Source organism: Kryptolebias marmoratus, linkage group LG4, assembly GCF_001649575.2.
Source record: "Kryptolebias marmoratus isolate JLee-2015 linkage group LG4, ASM164957v2, whole genome shotgun sequence".
NCBI classification, from domain to species: domain Eukaryota; kingdom Metazoa; phylum Chordata; class Actinopteri; order Cyprinodontiformes; family Rivulidae; genus Kryptolebias; species Kryptolebias marmoratus.
This window is the reverse complement of record NC_051433.1, coordinates 13,545,588-13,563,003: the sequence shown is the minus strand read 5'-3', so window position 1 is coordinate 13,563,003 and position 17,416 is coordinate 13,545,588. Positions and strand designations below refer to the sequence as shown.

At 42.5% G+C, this 17,416-nt stretch overlaps 1 protein-coding gene across 1 annotated transcript; it reads left to right on the top strand.

Moving 5' to 3' along the window:
- The first annotated feature begins 449 nt into the window (after positions 1 to 449).
- LOC108235701 (transmembrane protein 88B) lies at positions 450 to 8,701 on the top strand. The gene is made up of 3 exons (XM_017415851.3): positions 450 to 669; positions 1,021 to 1,327; positions 6,335 to 8,701. Exons 2-3 carry the CDS (start codon positions 1,031 to 1,033, stop codon positions 6,560 to 6,562), a joined length of 525 nt encoding a protein of 174 aa, XP_017271340.1. The 5' UTR covers positions 450 to 669; positions 1,021 to 1,030; the 3' UTR covers positions 6,563 to 8,701.
- Positions 8,702 to 17,416: the final 8,715 nt, after the last annotated feature.

Sequence of the window (17,416 nt, the reverse complement as noted above, 5' to 3'; positions counted from 1 at the left end):
CTTGCAACTGGTCGCTCAAGACCTCCGAGTACTCCTTGGCAATGAACTGTTGGAGTCAACCCTGTTAGCAAAATATCTCATGAGCCACTGGACAGATTTCACTGAAATGTTCAGGTGGTATTCACTTTTTTGGGGTCAAACCATTTCAAGATGGCCGCCACAGCCAGCTGACCTTATGATGCCCCGAAATGGCTTCAAGTCGTTCACTTTTGCAGAGACGGAGCTGAAAGCTGACGTGGTGGTAGCTGAGAGTGATCCACGCCGCACGCCCCGAGCGGCGACAGATCGCGCGAGAGGACGTAATGTTGTTGGTGTTTTACTTTTGAAAAGATAAATAAATAAAAGAACAGAGCGCGTGCGCGTGCCAGAGGTGGGGAAGGGGAGGGGAGGGGGGCTGCCAGGCTCCCGCGGGCGCGCGCGCATGCAGGATGATGAGGAGGGCAGACACCAGGAGCGGTCCGGCAGCGCGGGGTTCAAGTCACAGGTGTCTGCCTGCCTGCCTGCCTGCCTGCCTGTCTGTCTGTCTGTCTGTCTGACTGCCTGTCTGACTGCCTGTCTGTCTGTCTGCAGCTTTAGTCTTGCTGCTTTGCTCTAATCTCCGCGTCCGTCAAGAGGAGGAAAATAAAACCTGACTAATTTTTGGCGGACTGAGCGGATTTATTTACCGAGGTAAGCGACAAAAAAAATCTTAACCTGAACGCATAATCACATCCTGCATGCATCCTGTACAGTTTACATGCTGGTTTTTATTGTTTTAGGCTGGAAAAAAACGCGCTTTTATTCATTGAAGTTAAGTTCAAATAGAATAAATAATCATATGAATGCATGTGTGCCATGTGAAAGATGAATACTTGTTTATTGAGTCAGTAAAAGTGAGACAGCAGGGATGTGTGTCAGTAAAACAGGACAACAGGGTTCAGGGTTTTTGTTGAAACTGCAGATTTGATCATCTTCATGATGCATTCAGGTAAAAAAATGAAAGCGTCACAGCAGCATCCTTTTGAAACTTTTCATATTCAGCTTTGAAAAGATGTGCGGCGTGGACGTGGACCTGGACGACGGAGGTCCGACCGAGGAGGAGCGGGAGGAGGAGGAGTTCTGGATGGGGGACGCCGTGAAGATGCTGCCCCCTCCCGTGGCCCACAGCGAGGGCAGCGCGTGGGGCAGCCGCAGGGGCCGCTGCGGCTGTGTGGCCTGCGGGGCGGCCCTCGTCCTGTGGAACCTGTGCGTGCTCGCAGCCGGCGCCCTGCTGCTGGCCGCCGTCTTCTCTGTGGTCCTGATGCCCGCGGCGCTGCTGCTGTACGCCGGGTTCCTCTGCCACTCCAGGGTGAGCTCCGGGTCCAAACCACTCTGCCCCTCGCTGTCCACAACCCCAGAGGGGGAGCTTTTATCAATCTGCTTCCAAAACTTACAGGGTTCTTGACTCTCTGAGAGCTTCTTCTCCATTATTATTCAGAGGCCATTAGGTAGAGCTCATTAAACAGATTTTAGACACGTCATTACAGTTTGGAAGGCCGACTCGTCCAATAAGGCATGATTTATAGTGCAATTCATCACATAAAGTTGTCAAAGTTTTCTTATAAATGAGCTACTTTTATCTTTTTTGTGATAAATGCAACAGTGAGACATGAGGAGATTATTCAAACCAAGAAGACTCCTCACATCTATAAAACAGAAAACCATCTGTAGCTGGGCTCCTTCGGGCGTTCGAAACAAAGCTTATCTAATTTTAACACACTGATGATCTCGGGACTCTTTAGTCTGCGGTAGAAACAGAACTGGGAGCTCAGAGGGAGGTAGAAGGAAAAAAAAAACACTTTAAAATGAATTAAATGGCATATCGCCCGCCACCTTTAATGCTGGACTAATATCGCCTTACGCTGAGAGATGATGGAGCTGTAGGCGATTTGGTCAAACTTTGGAAAGATGTGGCTGATAGCCTGAGATGTCACGGTCAGAGTATGTGTGAGGGATGACTCTCAGCTACTACCACAAGTTTTAGCTTCATATCTGTGGGCTAATGACAATTGGATGAGAAGGCCATCTTGAAATGGCTTGACTCTAAAAGTGAATCAGTTTTAGATGTGCCCCTAAAGGTTACTTTCTGAAAGGTTCATTAAAATCCATCCAGTGGTTCATGAGATACTTTGCTAACAGAGTTTAGACAAAGGTCTTGTGCATAAGTCTCAATTACTACCACTGCAACGTTCAGCACAATGTCTGTAAATGAACTGAAATGCAGCCATTTTTCAGTTTTCCAACGATGCAACAACAAAAAAGACTTTTAGTTGTTTTAATACTGAGGAAGCTTAAAGGCTAAATGCAACACAGGTGTACCAGTTAACAAATTCTGAGCAGGTGAGCAGAAAATTAAAAAAAATACCTAAAAAAGAGAAAGAACCAGAACAGAACGCGACAAGAGAAATCGTAAACCAAACCGAAAACAGTCAAAACAGAAACACAGGGGTAGGCAATCCTGGTCCTGGAGGGCCACCTTCCTGCATGTTTTCCTTGTTTCCCTGCTCCAACACACCTGATTCAGAGGTTTAATCACCTCTTCATGTTCTGCAGAAGCCTGTTAATGACACTGATTTAAATCAGGTGTATTGGAGCAGAGAAACAAGTAAAACATGCAGGATGGTGGCCCTCGAGGGCCAGGGTTACCCACTCCTGCTCTGAACCATGATGATGGTCATAAAACGACAGAAAGTTAATTTATTCTGAACCAGTTTAAAACAGTTATAATACCTGCAACAATCTCACCAAAATGGCTTCAATTTTATCATTTCTCAGTAGATTTTAGTTTCATATTATAACTTATTTTGCTTCTTTGTAGCTCCATGTTTGTATTCGGATTCTTCACTTTTAATCGCTCTTAAAGAAGGCTTTTATTCACACACAGCACCAGCTTCTGAGTGCTATCAGTGCATGTCCAAGTACTCGAAAACTTTTAAGAAATACGCCAGCGTCCCTCGAGTCAGGCCATCCCTGATGCGTTAGTTATTTATACCTGAAGGGAAGAAGGGAAAGGTTCTGCCTGTGTCTGCTTGTCCTGCACAACCCTCATAAATCAGAGCCAAATTAAGGCAATAAAAACAGAGAACCCACTTTGCAGATGCTGAATGATGCCCGTGATTGTTGTTGTTATGAGTGAACGGAGCTTTGTTTCCTGATAAATTGCTGGGATAAAAGGCTCCCCGTGTCCCGCCTGCATCCTGGCAGAGATAAACATTACACGGACCCGGGCTCTCAGCTCCGACCTCGTCAAACGCCTCCTCGCTCCCGGGCTTTCAACGTGATTTACTCTTCCCCCCCCCGTGTGAACATTTAGGCAGAGAACCGCAGGGAAGCGTAATTTCTCCATCGTCTTCGGAAGCTGCACCTTCTCAGATCTGGTCCCGGCGGGGCGTCGGCAGTCATTATCTGCTCCGTGGTTAGTTTGGAAATGAAAACCGTAGTTTGTTGGGTTCGCAGTGCTGGGCGCGTTTGAAGGAGGCCGTGAAACTGAAATACGCAAAGAAAAAAAGAAAATTTGGAAATCACTTCAAGGCATTTAAAGGCCTGAAACTGTGGTTGACAGGAAATAAAGATGTTCAGACAGGTTTGGAAATGTTTATCCACCTTTAAGATGAACATTTATCATTAGAAATTATGTATGACAGATGACAGTACATACATTTGTATTTAAATATTAGGAACAGAATTAAACACTTCTGCAACAAAGGCAAAGGTTTGTGCACCTTTTATAAAAACTTCAAACTTTGTTACATTATTCTACCTTGAAGAGATCCTTCAGAGTGTTTGAAGTCAGGTTCTGTGGAAAGGTTATGAACAATTAATGTCTTAAATGTCTCAGTTTGGATTAACTGAGTTTAATTTTGACTGGCTAATGGCTAGTCCGAGAGTGGCACAAAAACAACTCCAGCCTCAGAAATTTCGTCGCAAGTCGTGTAAACATTAATTTATAATTTATAATTGACGTCAGTGTTGCGTTACACAATTATTTACATTAAACTCCGTTCAAGGTGCAACATTGGGCACAAATATCACATTTCTGCTGGAACAGCTGCGTGTTTGAAAGTTTGCAGTGGTGTAGTGTCAGAGTTGTTGGGTTTTATGATGATGTTCTGCTTTGTGGGATCTGTGGGCCTGTTTGCTTCATGGATTCTTGTAGCTCTGTTCTCACTCGTGTGTTTCTGTTGTTCTGTGTGACCTGTGTTCAGTTCTGTTCCCCGTGTTTCGGTCGGCGTGTTTCTCGCTTGGTTTTGCTCTCTTCGTCAGCCTTTTTCCACGTCAGCCTGCCTCACCCGTCTGCACCTGCAGACCTGGTTTATTATCACCTGTGTCCAGCGTCCTCGTCGGCCCCCAGCCGGCCCGTATACTCTGTTCCACTGCGTCTCATCCCTGCTGGTTTGCTGCAGCTCCTCGGCTCTGTCCCGGTTACCCGATCTCCTCGTGTCTTGAGTTTCTGCTGACACGGCAGATTTTCTCTTTTTAACATAAATAGTTTCAGTTCCACGAGTTCCTCGCGTCAGCCTGCATTCCTGAGTTCATCCCTCCACGAAACCTCAGCTTGTGGAGGTTTATAAAACAGTATTTACATGAACTACTTCTAAATTATTTAGACTGAAGTTGTTTTAAGACAGCAACCATCCACTGTGGTGTAAACCCCCCAAACTAGCTGTAAGCTCATGAACACAGCTGCTCTGAAGTTGCTCAAAGAGCTATCTACAACAGGCAAGATGTTAACTGTTCATAACCTTTCCACAGAATCCCACTTCAAAAGGTCTGAACTATTGCTTTAAATGATTTGCCAGAAGAGTGAATAAAACACCACAGCCAGGAAATCCCTCCAAACCTCCTATATGATTGTAGAAAGCTGTGATATGTCTTACTAAAGTCTGGTTTGGGTAACATCTGCACATGTGATGTCTTTTCTATTTCACTTTAATAGAAAACCATCAGAACAAGCTCCCTGACATTTAAAAAAAAACACCCATCTGTTTAAACGGCTGCTTGCTTCAGGGCCTGTATTTACCTCTGTTCGCCTCCAAAATCAACATGTTTTTGCCCGGAACTGCCCAAATATTTGGATAGAGCTGCAGAAATATGTTCACAAATCATTTACGAGGAGGAATCTGCTCCGCTCCGCTGTTTCCCTTCCCTGGAAGCTTGGGCAAGTAGGCCCATGCCGTTAGTGGGAGAACGGGAGGACGATCTGTCATTAAGGTTGGCAGGAGCACCTTAACACTGCGCCGAGGGAAGCAAACAATCAGCCTTCGGGGGGAAAGCTTCTTCTGCAGCAGTTTCATTTGAGCTAAGAACCTGACAAACGTGCCCAGAAGTGCCCTGTAATGTTTGGATTTTGGATTAAAACAACAAAGTCGCTGCAAAAAACCAACAAAAACTGCACGATTAAACTTGACTGTTGAAGCTTCAGAGTTGGTGTTTCAGGTGATGAGGTGATTACAGACACGTGGCTCGTTCTGCAGACAGCTCACGAGAAATCACCGCATGTCTGCACAGAACCGGGTCCTGTCGCTTACAATCATCCGCTCCTAGAACTGACAAAAAAATAATAATAATATCAAATACGAGAAGGAAATATGACTGATCGTCATTAGGGAAAACATATTCTAAAACCTGCAGACACAACAGCCTCTCATTATGTTGACAGATTCAGTGAGAAGAGAAAGAAAACAGATTTAGATTTCAGTCTGTTTTAAACTTCAGTGTTGTTTCAGGGGCTTTCAAAAAAAAATTATAATAGGAAATTATGAAGCTGGGAGTTTTCGATCCATATGTGTTTGTGTTTGATTCAAACTTGCATGAACATCTTTTACATACGTTCCTCAACCCCTTCTCATTTTTTGCTTTTATTTGGTTATTATTGCCTGTGGGCAATAATGTAATGTCTTCTTTGTGTGTCTGTGTGTTCGTTTGTTTGTTAGCGATATATTTCATGAACCAGGGGACAGTGTTTCATAAAAGTCCCATCAGGAAGTAATCACTGGAGGCACCTCTACAAATTATTAACTTTTAGAGCCAATTCAAGCTAATTCATATCATCCAACACAAAAAAATGGCTAAAACTCAGTCAGTTTTACAGATGTTGAGCAAAATGTTGACACATACGTCAAGCGTGACGCACACATAAGGTTATTTTCAAGGGTTAGCATTCCTTCAAGGAAGGCTAAATCTTTTATCCATTTTCCTTTTTGCCCTTGCTGTGTCCATCTCGTCTCTGCACCCCGTGTCCACATCTGTCTCACAGATCTCACCAAAACTCCTCTAACACCCCCCCTCTGCGTCCCCCCCTCCCCTCCCCCTGCAGGTCCTTGACGCACCCTCCGCCATCTGCCATTACCTTGACGACAACAGCTCCTCCGCCCTCATCATCCTGGGCTTCGTGATGATGTCGCCCCTCGTGGTGGTGGCGGCTGCCATCTTCTGCGGGCTGCTCCGGAGGTTTCGGCTCCTGCTCTTCATTCAACCGATCAGGCGGGCCTGGTACAGGGGGAGGCTGCTGGACTGGGGGGGCAGCTTCCACGTCTGGGTCTGAGGAGGGTGGGGTGGTGGTGGTGGGGGCGGTCACTGAGGTGAGGAGTGGAGAGGTTAGAGTCTGATAGAGAGAGCGGACAAAATAGATTTTGTTTCCCCTGGCGGTGATGATTCCTGCATCTGGATGGTGTTCAGGTCTGATTGCGCCATCAGCTGAGTGGCTGGAAGGCCGGAGGCTGAAAGTTATCCCAAAGGTGAGACTGGGTTTAATGAAACCCACGACGTGTCATAAAAACCACAAGTTTTAGGGGTTCTAGCATTGATATTGTGATGTGTGCATGTGCTGTTTGAATAACCTGCAGTTTCATGTAACGTACGTCAAACCAAACACATCAAACTCCAACTTTTTATTGTGTCAGCCCCCCCCTTTTTTTAAAAAAATGACAAACCTGTAAAAAGAAAATACTATAATAAGATCTGCCTTCTGTTGAGTGTAATTTAGTCATTTTGATGTTTTGTTTTTGTTACGGTGAAGAGTCGACGATAAAAACAAGAGGCAAACACAAATTTGCAGCATCTTTGAAGGAAAGCACGCCGCATACTGCATTTAATGCCAAAGTTTTAAACAGAGATTCTGCACGAGCCGCTAGTCCACAGAGTATGTGATGAGGATCGGTCTCAGCTGCCACCACACCAAACTTTAGCTCAATATTTGTAAAAAAAATGACTGAATTTTGATCAGCTGTGGCAGCCATTTTGAATCAGGTTGACTTGCAGAGACATGACATGCAGTGCCTTGCAGTTGCTTCTATTTATTTATTTATTTGTTTGTTTATTTTAAATCACAAACATTCATAAGACTTGTATCCTGTCAGATCACTGACTCTAACCTGGGTTGGTACAGATGTAATTAATTAACATTTCGGTGTCAAAATGAGTCAACCAGTAAACTTTTCTGCTCTGTTTCACAGAAGCAGTGACAGCACTCTGCTGTTTGTTGTGTTTGGTGCAAAAAAACAAGCAATTGTACAAATAAATTGATATAAAAACACCCAAAAAGATGATTCAAACTCATAGAAGTCAAGAACTATCACCTTTTTATTAAATATTATTTCATTGTTTTGCATTCAAATAGTTTTCTTAAATTAGTTTTTCCAGTTAGATTGATCAAATTGACTATAATTTCTATTTATTAATAAATGACAGTAAATACAACACAAATAGAAATAGACTTATGTTGACTGATATCAAATGTATACTTTCAACATATATAATAGGTTGCCCTTCATTTTGTAGATGCCACTCATTCATTTCAAACATTTTGTGCTGTTTGTGAACAGAGAGCTGTCGTATTGTGTGTCCTCTGCACAGGTTGGGTCACTTTGTGGTTTGTTTAGAGTTGTGGTGTCCAACCCTGGTCCTGGAGGGACACTGTCCTGCATGTTTTAGATGTTTCTCTGCTTTGATACACCTGATTTGAATGACTTAGTGATTAACAGGCTTCTGCAGACCTTAAAGACCTGCTGAAGAGCAGAGAAACATCTGAAACATGCAGGATGGTGACCTTCCAGGACCAGGATTGGACACCACTGATTTAGAAGAAAATAAGATTCTCTATAAGTTGGTTGTTGTAGGTTTAGACTTGGAACAGCATCAAAGATTAAATGACATATTCTGCTGTTTTTTTGCTCAGTGATTATTGGTGCACGTTAGAACAATCAAAACAGACAAAAAAGATATTTTTGTGAAGTTTAGAGTTAATGAAATACTTTCTTACAACCTTTAACTCAACGAGTTGTCATTTTGTTCTGATTACAGGTGACAAACGGTTGTGTTTCAGCCTAATTCAGTCAGTTCTTTTATTATTTTTGTCCTTTTGCGTTGCCTGTTTTCCACTGGATTCAGTTTGAGGTGTGAAGCTGCACACAGGACGTCAGCTTTAGAGGACAGAGCATGAACTTTTTCATTTCAATTTTAGCTATGAATCAATTCAGAAACTTAAAAAATGGAGAAAAAAAATATTTGTAATATTTGGCATTATTGTTCCCTCAAGCTCCTTCAGTTCATTTCTTAAAACATCAGTAAAATATATTTTGGAAGATTTGAAACACTTTTTATTTGAGCAAATTGTTTAAATCAGCAGCATGGAGGCATCCTTTACTGTAAAAGCTGCCAAGGTCAACAATTTAATAAAAAAATATGTGCGTTTAAATTTGAGTCATCGGACCAGAAGCTCATTCTGTTGTGTCCTTACTTCCCAAACACACACACTACACACCATCTTTATCTGTGTTGCTGTATAATTCAGAATTTAAACATGAAATTTGGATTTCTCTGAAAACAAAAAGGGTGTGAAGGGGCACCTCCAGATCTGAGGCCGTGGTCCTCGGTTGGACAAGGGCGGACTGCTCTCTGCTCTCTCCGGGTTGGGAGTGACGTGCTGCCTCAGGTGGACGTTTCTTGGGGTCACGAAGCGTGAGATCGATGCTGCTTCCTCAGTATTTCCTGCTCTGTAGCGGTTCGTTGAGATGAAGGGAGAGCTGAGCTGCAAGGTGAAGCTCTCTGTTTACTCGTCGGTCTACGTTCCAACCCTCACCTGCGGTCAGGAACTTTGGGAAGTGACCAAAACAATGAGATCATGGATACAGGTGGTCGAAATAAGTTTTCTCCACAGGGCAGCTGGGCTCTCCCTTAGAGATAGGGCGAGAAGTTTGGTTATCCTGGAGAGATTTGCAGTAGAGCCGCTCCTCCTCCACATTGAGAGAATCCAGCTGAGGTGGCTCAGGCATTTGATAAGGACGCCTCCTTAGGGAGGTGTTCCAAGAATTTCCAACTGGGAGGAACGTCCAACTGGGAGCACCTTGGAATCCTCTGGGAAGAGCTGGAAGAGGTGGCTGTGGAGAGAAATGTCTGTGCTTCTCTGGTCAAGCTGCTGTCCTCGTGACCCGACTCAGGAACAAGCAGCAGATAACGGATGGATGGATGGATTGATGGATAGATGGATGGATGGATGGATGGATGGATGGATGGATGGATGGATGGATGGATGGATGGATGGATGGATGGATGGATGGATGAAAAAAAGAAAAGGTTTTTATGGTTTTTATTTCCCCTCGTATTACTATTGTGTTCTGTGCCACAGTTGATGTTCTCTGTAATCGAGCGCAGTTTGTTCCAGTATTAAATGCAGCTATGTTTTATGTTACAGATTCACACTTGAGTAACGCTGTGACATGACTGAGACGCGGGGACTAAATGAGGTTCATGTGCTTTTTTTATTCTCAGTGAAGCATGTTCCCATCCTCCGTCAATAAAAGAACATTTTTTTCATCTCCCTCAGCCGTCTCCTTTATGTTGTGACCCATTTCTGAGAAACATCGATGACATAACATTCACGTTTGATTTCTTTTTTTTTTTCCTTACAATCACAAGCGCAGCCTGAGACACTTAATCAGCAAAGTTGCAGGAAAATGTTTCCTCGTTTGCCCAGAAGTGCAAAATCTCAGCTTAGAAGTCAGTATTTAGGGACGGGATTGTGCTCAGAAGAAACATGCATCAAACAGAGAGTGAAAATCCAGTGAACAGTCTTTTCAACCATGAAACAGTTTTATGGTGATGGAGCTAGAGCCAATAACTCCATAATAAACTACCTCAACGTCTCACAGATAAATTACCATGAAATGCAGAGGAGTTGCTGATGATCACCAGAGGATTTTAGATTTCATTTATTCAGCTGAATGTCTCAAAACACAGTATAGTTCATGAAATGAGACAAAAATGCATCAGCCTCAGCTGCGCGTTACGTCCAGAGCTCATCAAATGTCGGAGGCCTGTAGGGAGCAGCAGCCTAATTATCCTGAGATCATCTGCAGAGACGCATTTTTAACGTGTTGAAGATGCAAAGCAGATCTCCCTTTAGTTGCTGTTTTCCATTAAGCAGCTGAAAGTCCTTGAAATCATCTGACTGAATGGCAGGAGGTTGTGAAATCATGTCTGTTAGCAAAATATCTCATGAACCAGTGGATGGATTTTAATGAAAATGAAGTATCTGAGTTAAATCTGTGCTGTGTGGCGATGGCGCCTGAGTTCCAAGTTGAGACATTGTCTTTGGGTACAATTCCTTCTTGGGAAGTGGATTGTGGGCTCCTAAGCTCACGTTGTTGAAAATAACTGTTCAAAGACATATATGGAGGGTTAGTTGTTGCATGTCTCAAGCATGTCCCATATATTCAAATCTATATGGTTAAGTCCGTCCCAGTGGGATGTGTATGTGTTATTCTACAGCTGGGTGTGGTAAATGTTTATAAAAAGAAGCAGCCCCGAGAAGGAGGGGGGATTTCACTGATTGGGCCAGAAATCTTGATTCGGCACAGACTCTGTTATTTTGAATAAACTCTCACTGTTCAAGAATAACTTATGTCTGTAAAGTCATTTCCTTGATCATTACATCGCTGCTGCAATTATGAAGGCCCAGAAGAACGGCCACCATTTGAAGACACTTCAAAACTCTCAGAAAGTGATCATGGGATGAACATGTACAACTGCTAAAAGTACCAGCAGTGATGATTTGGTGACCGTGGTGAACTGGGCCTGACTGGCAGCAAACTGTCCTGACCCAAAACCCAACGGAAAGTGTAGGAAGTTTTGTGAAGAGGAGGAGAGAGACACCAGATCCAACAATTCAGACGAGCTGAAGGCCTTTCTCAAAGCAACCTGGACTTTATAACCACTCAGCAGGTCCACAGGCTGGTGGCCTCCATGCAGTAATTCATGCAAAAAGAGCCCAAGTCCTGAGAGCATATACTGGATGTATTTCCAGACTAAAAACCCTTTTTTATTGGTCTTGTATAAAATTCAGATTAACTGAGAAACTGAATTCTGGGTTTTTATCTGCTGTAAGCCATAACCATCAAAATTAACAGAAATAAACACTTGAAATATATCTATACATGAATTTATTTACTATAGGAGTTCCACTTTTTGAATAAAATAACTTTTCAATGATTTTGTAATCTAATGAGATCCACCTGTGTTTACTTTCCTGTTCTTCTGGAGGTTGCTGAAGGAAAAATAAACGTCCTCTTCTTGCGATTTCCTCTCTCCTGTCAGAGTAAGGTCTTCTGACACGTCACCTCCCAATGTTGTGCAGCAGAAAGAGTCATTCTCTCCCTCAGAGAAGCTTTAAGTGTAGGCTTTTCCCCCTTTATTAAGGCTTCACAATGAGTACCATTTGCATAACGTCTGCCTGCTGACACAGAGAAACGGCGAGTGGCCCTCCTCTCCATCAGTTTTGGCAAATATGACGACAGATCAAGAGAGTCTGGATGGGTCTTGAAGAGGAAGGAGCTGCGGAAGTTTACAAGACAAAGAATATTGTGTGGTCACTCCAAATAAGATGCCACAAGTACATGAAGAGCTAATCCTTCAGCGTCAGTACCTTCTGTCAAATGTTAAAAAGTCGTCAGTGAGCTGAAAGTGTTTGTTTCATAAGTGAGGAGGTTAATTTGTGGTTGAGGTGGTCAATTTTCCAAGCGGCTGGCCGTTGCATTTGCCATGTAGCCCTGCAGCGCCGCGTTCGTTTACCTGGTCGTATCTCCTTGACATGGGGTGACTCATGCCGGGGAGCTCTGACATCCTGTTCCGATGCACGCTGTTAAGTGCTAAATGGTCTGACATGCTCCGCTGAATCAGAGGCAGGAGAACCAAAATGGATTCTTTTCTTTTTTCTTTCTGCCCAAAGTGAAATGCAGGAGATTGATTTGCAGCTCTGTTGTTTAAAACGATGTTAAGTGCCTGACAATTAGAGCAAAATATGGGGGAGGAGAGAACGAGCTCTGAAACCTGCAGAGAAAACAGTGTTACATAAATATCATGATATAATGATGAACAAACTATGATCACAGACTTTAAAGCCCTACTTGAATCTGTGCCGTCATAGCTGCACTTTATTGTTATTTAATAGTTGAATAACATGTTGGGGTCAATTTAATAGCAGTCACTTGAAGCTTTTAATTTTTTTGTTGCTGTGGCAGATTAAAAGGGAGATAATTACAATATTAAACATCTGAAAATCAGGCTCGCCAAATGTTCCTTCGTACTTTATGTCACCCGTGAAGATGTGTTGCTGTTTAGATCTCCTCTTCTTCTGTTCATCCCTTTTTTCTCTCATCGAACGCCACAATTCAACGTGTTGTTCACTCCCTTTTATCCCATTTTCATCTTGTTTTTACTTATACAATGTTATTACTTTTCGCTCTGCCCACTTCCTTAAAATACCTGGCTGCTACGGCAACCACGTTTGCCTCCAAGGATTCCTACCTGCCTGCATATCTCCCCCATTACTGCTGGAAACTGACATAAAGCTGTTGTGGGAACCTCTGGAGAGGGACTTCTGAGAACTTCAATAAAATTTAAGTAGAAAATAATATCGGCACCAGCAACAGATAGGAGGAATTTAAACGCCACATTCAGCTTCGGTCCTCGAAGGCTTTACAGAAATAAGAAACTAAGAATCGAACAAAACGTGGGATTCAGATTCTGGTTCAACAATATTTCTGACAAATGGAGATATGCGCATCAAACCATCCACCTCCGTTTAAAAGGATGACCCCTTTACTTTTATAACAGCAAATCTTGACTCTGGTCTGGATCTGGACTGAGCTACAAGTCGATCCGGACCCAGCCTGTTTGTTATCTTACATTACATTGAAATGGTACGATGCAAAGCATCAGGATCTGGGCTTTTGGTTGTTTTTTGGTTGTTCTTCAGCGTTTATAATTTGTTTTTTTTTCCCTTTTGTCGTCATATTTATTACCACAGAGTCCGAGTCTCATTTATTGCAGATATAAAATGATCATTTCATGTTTTTTTTTGCAGAAAATAACCGTCATTATTATTGCTCCCATTTGTATTTTGGTGCAACTTTCACATAAACCTGAACTCATTTGCGTCATTGGGTTTTTACATGTATATTTTCCCCATAATGACATCATTATGGAGAATACTGATTATGTGTAATTTGTAGCGCCGGGTGAGAGAATATGAGCCACAGAACTGAAACGAGCTCATTTCATGAAGCAGATTTCTGCAGCAAACAGGATCAGAGACTGCTCAGTACTGAAGATATTAAAGATCCCTCAGTTAATTGCAGGAAAAAGAAAAAAACAGATGAAGTTCATCTTTTGTGAAACGACTTTCAGCCCAGAGCTGCCTGCTAAAATACTATATGATCTGTTATAAACACCTACACCAAATAATACAAAAAACCCCAAGTGTTTTAGCTCATAATGATGTGGATCTGCTGTGTTGTATTTAATCATGTTTTGCTCACAGAGGGATCACAATGAGCTGCGGTGGGTGAAGTTTTTTATTGTTCTGTCCCACATCGTTTGAAATAAACAAAAGCGCTCAGTTTTAAGTTTTAGGGGGTCGCGTTTGACCGTTTGAACAGCCTCAGAGCTTCGTTTTTCAGACATTTTAAAAATAAATCCAAACGCAAGATAATTAGAGGTTTTAGGGTCACACAGTGAAATGTTTCGATCAAAAACCAAAAAAAGTCTGTAAAAACTCTGCTGGCACTTTAGGTCTTCACAAAAAAGGATCAACATTGTTGTTTTTTAGGTTAATTGTTAGAAACACTTACCTGTTATTTTTACAAAAATACTTTTAATTGATTTGTAGAAATATTAGAGCACCAAGATGGAAACATTTGGTAAAAAATAAACACAGAACGCTCTAAACTCCAGAACCTCATGTGCTGTAGTAAAATGTAAATTTGTAATGTATAATTTCAAAATGGCCTCCTGAACAACAACAAATCATCAGGAACACGTCTTTTTAGTTTCACTTTTTTAGGGGTCATTCTGCAGACCTATTCAAGCAACAGATTTACACTTTTCTTTTGTTTTTATAACCATTAATATCTGATGTAGACTGAAGAACAGATGGTCAAAATGAGGCCCGAGGGCCAGAAGTGGCCTCAGGACAATCTCCATCTGGCCCCTGGCATCCTCAAATGAAAAATAAAACGACTGGAAGAAATTCAACAGAAAGCAGCCTTTTATTAAAGAACAGAATCGACTGACTAGAATTATTCGACTGACTGTTAATTATTCAGACCAGCCTAAATCAGAATCGGTAGATCAGAGCTTTACAAAAGTGGTAAAATGGAGTCAGCCGAGGAAACCGAGCGGCGACTCTTACTGCAGAGTCCTGAGCTGCCCTTAAAATGTTGCTGTAAACACCTTCACTGAAAGCAGGTTAACTAAAATAAAATGTGTTTTAAAGATTTAGGTGTGGGAAGATTTGAAAAACTTTGTCCAGAACCAAGCCAGCTGTTCAGCCGTGTTTCTGCTCTTTATGCTAAAATTAGAGTGAATGAGTGTTTCTTTTTCTTGTATGACAAATAAAAATGTTTTCAAGCCGCTGACCTCACAGTCAAAGCAGAGAGTCATCGTCCATTTTGACTCACCTCTCACAGCATGAAATAAAAAGAGGTTTTGGAGTATTTCATCCAAACCTCCTCAGTTCTTGTGTCTGATTGTAGAAAATCAGCAGTGAGATCGTTAGCAGCTATCTTCCTCCACATCCTCTGCTCCTGCAGTGTTTTTTCTTCTTCCTGCAATTATTTGTCTGAAATCTGCTTCCACACAAAGCCTCATCATCTCTGTATAAAGAGAGCTAAAATAAGCATGCTGTTTTCCTGGGCCCAGCCACTAAAAGGATTTAATGCAGGATGGACTCAGAGGACCTGATCAGTCTCTGTGGCTGCCTGTGTTTGTTTAATGAGTTAATAAGAGTCCTCGTTCGGAGCCGTCACAGTGATGTACTCGCATTGTGCACCCAGCTCATTGGGATTACGTGTCTTGTACCCACTGTTGTGCACAAGCTTGGAAGAGCAAACAGCCACCGTGTTGGTTCACAGCTGTTCACCGGCACAGACGGGCAAACAAATGCAGATTCCTCATTTTCTCAGCACGTCCTGCTGCAGCCGACTGACGGGGATGAAGCCCAGGAATACTGAGGGACAATTACTGACAGGCGGCGAGGTGCCTTCGCCTTCGGCAGGCCGTCGGAAGACACGAGGAGGGATGGGAGAGATAAAAGCTTTTAATTAGTGCAATTAGCCTTTTTTCATGTAGGCTTCATTTAATCACAATAATGTTTACCCTGCAGTGGTATGGATCATCCTTCATGACGCTGGAGAAAAAGTCAGAAGAGGCGAAGAAAACATCTCCAAAAACAGACTAAACTAAAGGTCTGGTAATCCTTGATGCAAGCCATATAGGCCTACGCCACCTTTTAAAATAAAATCATGTTGAGAAATGATGGAGTGGTAGCCAATAGCCAAAAATAATGTTTATTAATCTCACATGAGCCTGTGTGATCTGTTGGGAGTGACTCTCAGCTACTGTCACATCAGATTTTACCTAAATATCTGTCATAAATTGTGTTAATAGGACCCAAGGATGCAGACTACATGAACAGCTTGAAGGAAAAACCCCCCCACAAAGATTTAAGTTTGCTGACGAGGAAGCAGATGATTTACAAAAGGATCTAAACACACAGAAATCAAAACCCTGCAGAAAAAACAAGAGAATACCAGGAGACATGAGGAACTCAGAGGAAACAGAGAGGGAAACCAGGAGTTTAAGGAGGCAGGAAATGATGAGACACCTGGTGACAGCTGAGCTTAATGAATATGTGAAGCAGGTGTGACTGACAGAGAGAAGGACCGAGGGAAAAATGGCTGATGACACGGGGAGACACTGAGAAACTAAACACAAGGAGCAGCATGAACCCAGATAGCAAAAGATGTTAATTCAACATTGAATTATGGTCAAAAAGGTTGATTTTTGGTTAAAGTCGACGATTGATGGTGGATGAACCATCAAACAATCATCTAATTCAAGCCAATTAACCAATGTTGAAAAGATGTCTTTGAACCAATGTTGTTTTTCTTTTTTGTCAAATTCTAATGATTGAAATGCCAACGTCTAATCAATGTTGAATCAATGTATGCTGTTTGTCACACCCCACCCCCACACACACCTTGAGCTCTGGGTGAGTGCATTTTATCATTGGGCGGGGGTTTATCACGTTTTAAATTAAGCACCATATGTTGAGGACAGTGGGTCGTGATTTTTATCTGTACATTTTCTTACTTGCCTGTAAATATTATTACTTGCTGGTTGTGCATAAAACCATCTACAAGTCACTACAAGGAGTGGAGTGGTAAAATCTGCTAAATGAACTAAGTCACAGACATTTTATGCTGGCTCGTCCTGGTTCTGGTTCTGCTGGAGGTTTCTTCCTGTAAAAAGTGAGTCGTTTTTTTCCACTGTTGCCAATGCTCATGTCAGGATGGGGGATTGTGTCAAAGCGAAGATTCAACACAATCTGCTGGCTTCCTTAGATAACTTTTACTACTTCATAAAGTACTGTACGTGAAATTACTGTATTATAACAAGAATGAATTGACTGTAGCTGGATTTATATCTGGATCTGAATCAGATACCAACTGTTTTTTCTTTTATTTAGTGCCCTGAGATGACTTTTGCTGTGAACGGGTGCTACATAAGTAAATTGAACTGAATAAAGCTGATCTGTAGAGCCCTTAAAGCACCATTAGACCAGGTGAAAGGACCCAATGGACCAGGTAAAAGGACCCGACAGACCAGGTGAACGGACCCAACGGACCAGGTGAAAGGACCCAACGGACCAGGTTAAAGGACCCAACGGACCAGGTGAAAGGACCCAATAGACCAGGTGAACAGATCCAACGGACCAGGTGAAAGGACCCAACGGACCAGGTGAAAGGACATAACGGATCAGGTGAAAGGACCCAACGGACCAGGTTAAAGGACCCAATAGACCAGTCTAAATGACCCAATGGACCAGGTGAAAGGACCCAAC

Bases quoted from the DNA above. Each gene is read 5' to 3' on its own strand.
- LOC108235701 (XM_017415851.3), top strand. From the start codon at position 1,031: ATGTGCGGCGTGGACGTGGACCTGGACGACGGAGGTCCGACCGAGGAG. The intron at 1,328-6,334 runs GTGAGCTCCGGG...CTCCCCCTGCAG, and splicing joins GGTTCCTCTGCCACTCCAGG to GTCCTTGACGCACCCTCCGC.